Source organism: Columba livia, chromosome 27 (genome assembly GCF_036013475.1).
Source record: "Columba livia isolate bColLiv1 breed racing homer chromosome 27, bColLiv1.pat.W.v2, whole genome shotgun sequence".
Lineage (NCBI taxonomy): Eukaryota > Metazoa > Chordata > Aves > Columbiformes > Columbidae > Columba > Columba livia.
Genome location: NC_088628.1, coordinates 1,014,861 through 1,025,106, shown reverse-complemented (window position 1 = coordinate 1,025,106; position 10,246 = coordinate 1,014,861). Strand labels below are relative to the sequence as shown.

Genomic DNA, 10,246 nt, shown 5'->3' with positions numbered 1-10,246 from the left:
GAACGACTCCCTCTCTCTTTTCTCTACGAAGGCGCTGAGCCCGGCTTTGCCTAAACCCTCGCTCTGGCCTAAGTAATAAATCCCCAAGCTAAACTTTCAGTTTCTGGTGCCAAGGAGCCGATTCCGGGCGATGGGAACGGGGCAGAGCGTCCTCCCTCCTGGAAACTCGACATAAACACCCGTGTGGCATTTGAACAAAGCCCAGCCCGAGCTTTGTGTCAGACTTTCCCTTCCCAAGCTGCTCCCTCCCTCCCGGGTCCCTCCGAGCCGCAGAAACTCCAGCTGCCCTGCTGGAAAAGGGGAAGCGGCCGCAGCGCTGCCGGGATGTCGGGGCTGTTCTGGCCAGATAAACCTTCACCGCAACAGTGGGACCTTTGGCTCGGGCTCAGGGTCCTCGGCGTGCGCCTTATCTCTGGGGTCGGGCGTTGGAGCTCATTAAGCTCTGCTTTCGTTTAATTACAACCCCAGGCTTTAGCAGCCTGCCCTGCTCGCCTCCCCCTTTCCTTTTCCCAGCCCTGACGGGATGTTTTTGTCCCCGGGTGCGGCAGCAGGTTGGGTGACGGTGGCTCCGTGCGACAGTGGCACGGCTGTGGCTTTGGGCCTTTTTACCCCCAAAATGGGCGTCCGGGGCTGTCGCGTGTCCCACGGCAGTGCGGGGAGGCTGGCAAACAATAAAGAGAACTTCAACAACAAAACAATGAGGAGCAAGATAAAAGCACCAAGGCCTGAGCCGCGCTGCCGGCAGGGTGGGCGCCACGGGACCGACGCGTCCCAGACGGGCCGGGGCGCAGAGGACACGGCGAAGGCCACTGGAAAGCCTCCCTGGGACACTGTGGTGTCACCGGGGCTGGTGGCACCTCCGCGGGGCCGTGTCCCCGGTGCCGGTGCCCCGCGGTGACTCATAGCTCGGTGCTGCGCCGGGGAGCAGCACAGGAATAGTTACACACCAGCCGCCTGCGACGCGGAGGGAGTGGCTGCCGAAATATTTCAGGGCTGCGCTAAGCAACTAAAAATACACGTCAAACCCTCCTCCTCCTTTTTTTCCTTTTAAAATGTGTTTTCTTTCTTTCTTCCTATTTTTTTTTTTTAATTCTTAGTTTGGATTGTTGGCAGCGCGGCCCCTCGGCGCTTCCTTGGGGCCCGGTGTGGCTTTGGGGACACGCAGCCGGTGACTTCTTGTCCTCCCGGCTCGGTTCCTCTCCATGACTAAGAGGCAGCTTCCCCTGTGCCCACGGTGCAAATCCCGGGGTGCTGAACACCCTCCTGCTTGTTCCCTTTTTGGGGGGACAGGGAGATCCAAGCGCATCCATGGTCGCTTGTGGGCATCGTTGGGTCCAGCCCGTGTCCCCAGTTTGCCAAGCGTCACCATGGCGTGTTGTGGCTCCCGTCCGGAGCGGGATCGGGCCCAACCGGTGCGATGGAGCCGGTTACACACCAGGGAACGGTCCCATTACGGGGGAAATGGGAAGAGCAGGAGATTCGGGGGATGATCCGGCAAACATGGCTCCAGGCTCGTTGTGCCTCGGACGTGGGTTCATCCGAAATCCTGCTCCAGGGTAAATATAACCCCCTGGCAGGTGGCGAGGGACAGTGGGACTCGGCGGGGGCTCCGACGCCTCCGGGAACAGCAGCTTCGGCCACCAGCCCCCAGCCAAAGCGACACTGGCGCTGCCACCGGCTCCGTGGGCTGCCCCACTCGTGTTCCCCACGGGTCTGCAGGCGGAAGGCGCAGCTGAATCATGACCCTCATTAAACGCTCATTAAGAAAATGAAGCTGCCAGCTTGCCACGGGCATCAGGCTGTCACCTGCAAGATGTCCCGTGGTGCCTCGGTTTGGGGACAAGAGGCACGTGGGACGAGCAGCAGTGGCGATGGGGTGGGGGGACGTGGCAGGACGAGCCCCGGGGTGCTGTGACCCTTGGGGGGGGATGTTGGGGGGTGGCTGGGTTTTGCTGGGGAGCGGCGGCTGGGCCAGGCTGGAGCGTGGCTTGTGGCTCGTGGCCCTGGCCACCGGCCAGCCGCGCTTCCAGGGGGGCCCTGGGGCCAGTTCGTTCCTCCCTGCAACTAATTAAAGCACCTTCAGCCAAAGCTGGTTCTCATTTCGATGGCGACGGGGGGGACGCAGCGGCACGGAGGGATGCACGATGCCCGCGGGGAGATCCCTGGCCAGGGGGTCCCTGTGCGGTGTCAGGGCAGGGGGAGCCACCCCCAAGCCCCGGTCCCTGTCCCCTCCCCGGTCCCCGTCCCTCGCCAGGCGGGTTTCGTCAGGACGGAAAGTCTGAACCTGCCGGTCCGGCCGCCGCCGCGCCCCTAATGACGGGTTTGCAGCGGAAACGCAGATGGCGGCTTCACCTGGGAGCTGCGCGGCGGGTCGGCACGCCGAGCCCCGGGGACGCGGGCACCACCGAGCCCGGGGACACCGGCACTGCCACCTCTGCCACCTCCCTGGGTCAGGACACCGGGGATGGCGAAGGCCACCGGCTGGCGGGGACAACAGGACCTCGGTCGCATTCTGGTTTATTTGAGGGTTAAGCAACCGAGTTGATTTGGGATGTAATTAACTGCAGGCGTGGGGGGAGGGGAGGTCCCTGTCCCAGCCGCCTCCTGCCTCAGTTTCCCCAGTGCCAGCACCAGGGGCTGCCCCAGCGCTGTCCTGGATGTCACCTATGTCCCCTGTGACCTCCTCACAGCCAGGGCTGAGCAGTGCCCTGTGCCACGCTGTCCCCATGGCCAGTGCCATGTCACACTGTGCCCCATGCTGGGCCAGCCTGTCCCCATGGCCAGTGCCACACTGTCCCCATGGCCAGTGCCATGTCACACTGTGCCCCACGCTGCGCCAGCCTGTCCCCATGGCCAGTGCCACACTGTCCCCACACCTGGTGCCATGTCATGCTGGGCCAGCCTGTCCCCATGGCCAGTGCCACACTGTCCTCATGGCCAATGCCATGTCACACTGTACCCCACGCTGTGCCAGCCTGTCCCCATGGCCAGTGCCACACTGTCCCCATGGCCAGTGCCATGGCACACTGTGCCCCACGCTGTGCCAGCCTGTCCCCATGGCCAGTGCCACACTGTCCCCATGGCCGGTGTTGTTCCCACACCGTCCCACAGCTCATTTATCACCGCTGTTCACGCAGCCCCGGGACCATCTGGCTGCATCTTGGGGCGGCGCAGCCTTCCCGCGGTCCCGGTGTCCCCGCGGTCCCGGTGTCCCCGCGGCCCCGGTGTCCCCGCGGTCCCGGTGTCCCCGCGGCCCCGGGCCCCTCGGGCTGCGCCGCCTGCCGCCAGCACGTGCGTTATCGGCGGCCATCGGCGCCGCCCCCCCGCGCGGCGGCCGCACGCGGGGCCGGTGCCGGTGACGTCAGCGCTGACGCCGGTCCGCCCCCTCAGCCGCCCGCGGCTCCGGCGGCCGTGACGCGCGCGCCGCCACCGCTTAACTCCTTCCCCGCTGCCGGTTGAACGGGGGCGGCCCGGGGGGAGCCTGGCCCGGTTGACCCAACGTATCACGGCACCGGGGTGGCATGGCCGCGCGGCTGGCCGTGACCCCCCCATGAGGCTGTGCACGCTGGTGCTCGCTGGGCAAACCCCACCGTTCCCGGTACCACCGGGGGTAAACACCGGGGAGACAGTGCCGGGGCGACCTTTCGGTATCACCGCGGGCACACACGACACGACACGACACGGCGGCTCCGTCCGACCGGGGCAGGGCCCGGTAGCCACCGGGGGTAGCCACCGGGGGTAGCCACCGGGGGTAGCCACCGGCCCGGTGTGGCCCTCACGGCCCGGCTGTTCCCAGCGTGTTTATTTATTGGCCGCACCGTTTTACAGCCGGTGCCCGGTCCCCGGTCCCGCCCCTCCCTTTGTGCCCCATCAGCCCCGGCGGGGGCGCGCGCGGCGCCGGGGAGGGCCACGTGACCGCCCCTTCCCCCGCGCTGACGTCAGCCCAGGGGCCCTCGCGCTGTTGTCCCGTTTACCCGCCCGGTCTCCCCGGCGACGGCGGGAGCCAGGAGTGGGCGTGGCGCCGCCTCTCCCGGGGCGGAGGCCACGCCCCTTTATGCAAACGACGGCGGGCTAGGACGTCATCTGCATCCAATCAGCGCTCGGCGCGGTGAGGTCACCGCCGCGCCGCCGCGTATTTAAAACCCCGCGGGGGCCGCGGCCGCGGCAGACGCGTGTGTGCGCGCGCGCAGGAGCTGGGCCGCCGCCGGTTTTACCGGCGCCTCCCCCGCCCTCCCCTCCCCCCCGGCGCAGCGTTCGTCCCGTTCCTTTCCCTTCCCCCCGCCCCGGCCCCCCGTTCCCCGCAGCCGGGCGGGGGAGGAGGATGGAAACACCCTTCTACCATGATGATGTGTTGAGCGGTCTCGGCAGCGGCTTCGCCCCGTCCTCCGGTAGCAGCGGGCTCCTCCTGCCCTTCCCCGGCGGCAGCATGATGAAGAAAGACGCGCTCGGGATGGCCTTGCCGGAGCAGGTGGCGGCAGCGTTGAAAGCACCGGGCGCGACGACGAGCGGCGAAGCGGCGGGTTTGCTGGGCTCGGCCGAGCTGGGTTTGCTTAAACTGGCGTCCCCGGAGCTGGAGCGGCTCATCATCCAGTCCAACGGGCTGGTGACCACCACACCGACCAGCGGCCAGTTCCTCTATCCCAAAGCGGCCGCCTCCGAGGAGCAGGAGTTCGCCGAGGGTTTCGTTAAAGCGCTGGAGGACTTGCACAAGCAGAACCAGCTGGGCGGCGGCGCGGCGGGGAGCGGCGGCGGAGCGGGAGGAGGCGGCGGCGGTGCAGGAGGAAGCGGCGGAGCGGGCGAGCTGCCCGCCGCCGGGCTGGCTCCGGAGCCGCCGGTTTACGCCAACCTCAGCAGCTACCCGGCGGTCAGCTACGCCGCCGACCCCGGCCCCTTCGCGGCGCCACCCCCGCGGCTCCCCCCGCCGCCGCCACCCCCGCCACCCCCGTTAAAGGACGAGCCTCAGATCGTCCCGGAGGTGCCGAGTTTCGGGGAGAGCCCGCCGCTCTCCCCCATCGACATGGACACGCAGGAGCGCATCAAGGCGGAACGCAAGCGGCTGAGGAACCGCATCGCCGCCTCCAAGTGCCGCAAGAGGAAGCTGGAGCGGATCTCCCGGCTGGAGGAGAAGGTGAAGAGCCTCAAGAGCCAGAACACGGAGCTGGCGTCCACCGCCAGCCTCCTCCGGGAGCAGGTCGCTCAGCTCAAGCAGAAGGTCCTGAGCCACGTCAACAGCGGCTGCCAGCTCCTGCCCCAGCACCAGCACCAGGTGCCGGCGTACTGACCCCCCCGCCCCGGGGGATCCCCCCTGCACCACCGAGGGGGCCCGGACACGGACTGAGGGGCCCCGCGGGACTTGAGGGTGTGTATGGGGGGAGAGGACAGGTTTTTTTCGAGGTGTGGGGGGGCACCGTTCGCTTCCCGCGCTGCAAACGGACTTACGACGGGGAGCCCGGGCCGCCCCCCCCAACCCGCGCCGGGACTCACGGGCCCCCGTGCCCGAGACATTCCAGTCAGGCCCCAGTAAAACTCCCCCCGCGACAACGGTGATCGGCTTGTCGGTGTTTGCTGCGCCGGGGGAGAACGGGGTGGGGGGGGGGGGGGGAACGGATGGGACCTGGCGCGGCGGCGCGGGCAGGAAGCGGCGCGGCCGGCTGCCATCTTGGGGCGGGGGGGGGGAGAAGGCAGGCGGGGGGGTACCGGCGGGAATGGGGGTCGGAGGGGAGGGATGTTGGGGTGCTGGGAGGAGTGGGGGGTTAACCCCGGGGATGGGGGCTCTGGGGGTCGCTGGGAGGGGGTGTTGGGGGGTGCTTTGTATGCTGGGGGGTGTTGGGGGTGATCTCGTCAGGCAATAGTGGAAGTTTTGGGGGTTACAAGGGCTCCCTTGGGTAAAGGGGGATGTTCAGGGGTTAAAAGGGCTCCCTCGGGCTCGGGGGTGTCTGGGGTTACTGGGGGTTCCCTATGGCTGGGGAGGTGTTGGGGGGAACCTGGCTGCTTGTGAGGCTGCTGATCCTGGCTGCAGTGTTGTCCTGCCACCCCCCTGGGCTGGCTGGTGCCTCCATGGGAGGGTCCCCAACACCCCCCTACACACACAGTGCTCTGGCACCCGGGGGTCACCCCACAGCTCCTGGCCGGGCCCCCTCAAGGCAAACAGGGAGTCTGGGCGTCCAGGGCTCCTCCCTGGGCTCCAGCACCCGGCCTTGGCTTCCCGGCACTGCCATGGCTCCTCCTCCGTGGCCCCCACCTGCAAGGGCTGGTTCCCCAATTCAGCCCATGGAGCAGCACCCAAGGGACAGACCCTCTGTCCTGGGAGCATTTGGGGACAGTGGCACCAGCAGCAGGAAGCTTGGCTCAGTCGCTCTGGCCAGTTCCAGCCGTGGCATGCCGAGCTGTGCCATAGTGTGCCAACACCAAGGATGGCCCTGCTGGCAGGGAGCCCGGCACGCTGGGGCCCTGCCCTGGGTGGTGGCGGCGGGGGGAGCGTGGCCTCTCTGGGGACCCGGCGCGGTGCCGGGGCAGCTGCGGTTTGCTGGGAGGAAGCGCCGTTCCCCGCCGTGCGGAAGCGGCCCCGGCGCGGCCATGCTGCGCCCCAGATGTGCTGCTGCGCCACTGGGACGGACGGGATGTCTGTCTGTCCCTGCGGCACAGCCAGCGCAGCCCCGTGGCTGTGGGTCTTGTGCCCTTGTGTCCCTACATGCCCATGTTTCCAGGTCTCCGTGTCACCACGCTCGTGTGTGCTCAGATCCCTTTGTGTTCAAGTGCCTGTGTCCCCACATCCCAAAGTCTCCATGCCCCCAGATCCCTTTGTCACCACATCCCTACATCCCCAGATCCCTGCATCTCCCTGTGTTCCCAAATTCCCTCATCCCTGTGTCCCCACGCCCATGTTACCAGATAACTGTGTCCCCGCATCCCTCTGTCCTCAGATCCCTGTGTCCCCACATCTCCCAAGTCCCTGTGTTCCCAAATTCCCTCATCCCTGTATCCCCATGCCCATGTTACCAGGTCACTGTGTCCCTATATCCCTCAGTCTCAGGTCCCTGTGTCCCCACATCCCCAAGTCCAACCATCCCAATGTTACCATGTCCCCAGATCACTTCTTCATCCCCATGCCCCCACTCGACCCTTCCCCTCCCCGGGGTGCCGCCGGCAGGGGTGGCTCCTGCTGCCCAGGGTGGTCTCACGGTTGGAGGGGAGGCTGAGGCACGGGGTGGGGTACGGGGGATGCTCGCGGGGTGCCGGTGCTGCGGCGCGGCCCGGGGCCGGCAGGGGGCGCCGCGGGCGGGGTCGCCCCCGCCTCCCCCGGGGCGGATAAAGGCGGCGACGGCGGAGGCGGCGGCAGAGCGGGCCCGGGGCGGCGGCGTGGCCCGGGGCGGCGGGATGGCCCGGGGCGCGCTCCGCCTGCTGCTCTGCTGCGCCGCTGCCGTGGTCCTCGCAGGTACCGGGGAACGGGGGGTGGGGGGCACCGGGACGGGGCCGTGCACCCCGGGGGTCTCCGTGCGGTCCTGGGGGCACTCGGAGGCTGTGCACGCCGCGGTACCGGGAGGGCTGTGTGCTTCCCCGTGGGCTCCCGCCGCCCAGCCCGGCAGCACCGCGCACCGGGGGGGTTCGGGAGGGGCTTCCCGTGGGCTCCCTCGCACTCTGCTCTGCCGGGCTCAGCGTGTTCTGGGGTCCGTATGCCCCCCCCAAGACTGGGGAGCACTGGGGGGGCCCTGCCTGCTAACCCAGCTCCTTGGGGTGCAGCGGGGCCGGATCCAGCCCTGCCCCGGGGCAGCCAGGGTTCTGTGGGAAGGCGGGGGTCTGCAGCCCCTCCCTGGGGGTCCCGGGGAGGCTGTTCCTCCCGGGGGCTCCCCGGGTGGGAGGAGAGCACCCTGCCCCTCCCGCAGCTGGCAGCACCGCAGGGCAGGATGCGGCCCCGGCGCTGCCAAACCGGCTGGGCCGGCTGGTGCTTGTGGTGGCGTGGGTGCTCCGGCACCGCCTTGGCACTCTGGGGGCAAAGGGCCCTCATACTGTGGGCTGTGCTGTGCCGTGGTCCCCCCATTTCCATCCTGGGCCCCCCGACCACTCCCCTGAACCCTGGGGTGCCTCGACTTGCCCAGCCCGGCGCGGGAGCTGGCACCCAACCCTGGGTGCTCAGCCCTGGGCTCGCTACCAGCCTGGCACAGAGTGGCAGCTGGGTGGGAACGGCCCATCCCGTGGGGCCGGTGGTTGTGGGGACCCCAGCAGCCACTCACACAGTCCCCCACGGGTGCTGGTGCTGGGTGCTGGCTCTGCCGTGGGGCATTTGCTCCGGTGTTCCCCTGTGGGGCTGGGTTGGACCTGCTCCTCCTCTTGTGCAAACAGGACTTGGGCCGATAAGGGCACCGCGGTGCTGGCGCTGCCCAGCAATCGCTGCCGCGTCCCACGAGGCCACAGCGGAGTCCCCATCGCAGGGCGGCGCGGGGCGGCCTGGTGGGTGCCACCGGGGCTGGGCTGGCACGTGTCCCTGTACGTGCCCACCGCTGCCGCGCTGCTCTGCTCGTCCCCGTGGCACTGCGCCCATGCCGCGACGGCTCGGGAGGCTCTTCCCCACCCTGGATTTCTGGGATGTGATATTGGCTTAATCCCAATTTTCTGGTTCTCTGTGTATGGTGAAACCACCTGGGAAATGAGCATCGCGAGGGCAGGAGCTGGGGCCGGTGCCGCTGTCCCCCCGGGGCTCTGCCTGCCCCACGGTCCTGCCGCATCCTTGCTGACCAGCTCGCTCTCCTCCACGCTTTAGAGACAGGACACGGTACCGCAGATGGCAGCAGCACAGTGTCTGTGAGCACATCGGCCTCAGCAACACCTCCACCTCCATCCACCTCAGCGCCGCTGTCCAGTGCATCGGCCACACCGCTGTCTACGTCACCTTTATCTGACTCAGCCACCACATTGACTCCAGAAGCACCTACATCTTCACCCAGCCCAGCCACAGCATCACCTCCCACCACAATGCCAGGCTCAGCAGCACCTACAACACCCCCAATCAGCACGACGGCAGCACCGTCATTGTCCCAGCCAACCGTGCCTAGCTCCCCGGCCACCGAGCAGCTACCCAGCTCGACGGCAACGCTGGCCCCATCCTCACCTGGAACCTCCGGGTCCCCTCCTGCGCCAGGTTCTCCTGCGCCCAGTTCTCCTGCGCCCAGTTCTGCGCCCAGTTCTCCTGCACCCAGTTCTGCGCCCAGTTCTCCTGCACCCAGTTCTCCTGCACCCACTGGGACCCCCAGCGCCAACACCTTGTCCACCAGCTCCAGAACGACAGCAGCCATCAGCACCGGCACCGCAGCCGGCAGCTCAGGTGAGAGCCAGGCCGGAGGGCATCGTGCAGGAAGGGAACCCCCAGACCTGCTCGTGGCCATGGGCTTGGCAGGAGCCCCAAGTTTCCCCTAGACCTCCCACTCAGGGGCCGCACTCACAGGGTGGGGTGGGAGGCTCAGGGGTGCAGGTCCCTGGATGACCCCAGAGCCCAAGCTGTTCCCCCCCAGGTGGAGGTGACGCCAGAGCCAGGTGCTGGGTCTGAGAGGGGTGGGATAGGGGGATTAGGGAGACCTGGAGCTGGTCTTGAGCTCCCTCTCGCCCCGAGAGCTGCCACGGTGCTGAGAGACCAGGCACACGGCTTGGCGGTGCCGGGGGGTAACGGGGTGCCTGTCTCCCCCTCTTGCAGCGCAGCCCCCCGCCAAACCCAGCCCTGGTGTGGTCGTCATCATCTGCCTCTTTGTCTGCGTGCTGGTGGGGGCAGCAGCGGTGCTGCTGGTGCGGCTGTGCCGGCGCGGGACCCCCCGATTCCACCACCTGGACGAGGTGCCCATGGTGCGTGGGGGGGACTTGAGGGGTGGTGGGGGGGCAGTGGGGCAAAGCTGGGGGTGCTCACCCCACTTTCTCTCTCTTCCCTAGAGCAAGGTGACAGAGGGATCCCCCATCACCCACTACGGACCCAGGTGACCCCCCCTCCATGGCCCCCCCTGGGGCTGCCCACGCTGCTGAATAAAGAAGCTGCTGCCTTGGCCTTGGTTTTCTGTCTGCTCTGCACCCAGTGCAGGGAAAACCCTCACAACTGCTTTCGGGGTCCCCCCTACACCAGGCTGGAGGCCCCGAGGTGCCCCCAGGGTGGGTGCGGGGTGCCGTACGGTGGCGCACAAGGTGGTGGGGGCCGTGCAGGCCCCCCCGGCGGGGTGGGATGGGAGGGAGCGAGCAGCCAGGCACGCACGTCGCCTTCCTTCTGCTC

At 68.1% G+C, this 10,246-nt stretch overlaps 2 protein-coding genes across 2 annotated transcripts; both read left to right on the top strand.

The window, feature by feature from the left end:
- The first annotated feature begins 4,173 nt into the window (after positions 1-4,173).
- Positions 4,174-5,547, top strand: JUND (JunD proto-oncogene, AP-1 transcription factor subunit). The gene has a single exon (XM_021291650.2). The coding sequence runs from the start codon at positions 4,322-4,324 to the stop codon at positions 5,279-5,281; it is 960 nt and encodes a 319-aa protein (XP_021147325.2). The 5' UTR covers positions 4,174-4,321; the 3' UTR covers positions 5,282-5,547.
- Positions 5,548-7,206: 1,659 nt separating this feature from the next.
- Positions 7,207-10,027, top strand: CIST1 (colon, intestine and stomach enriched 1). The gene is made up of 4 exons (XM_065042074.1): positions 7,207-7,435; positions 8,759-9,319; positions 9,686-9,831; positions 9,916-10,027. The coding sequence occupies exons 1-4, from the start codon at positions 7,222-7,224 to the stop codon at positions 9,961-9,963; spliced, it is 969 nt and encodes a 322-aa protein (XP_064898146.1). The 5' UTR covers positions 7,207-7,221; the 3' UTR covers positions 9,964-10,027.
- The last annotated feature ends 219 nt before the right edge of the window (positions 10,028-10,246 follow it).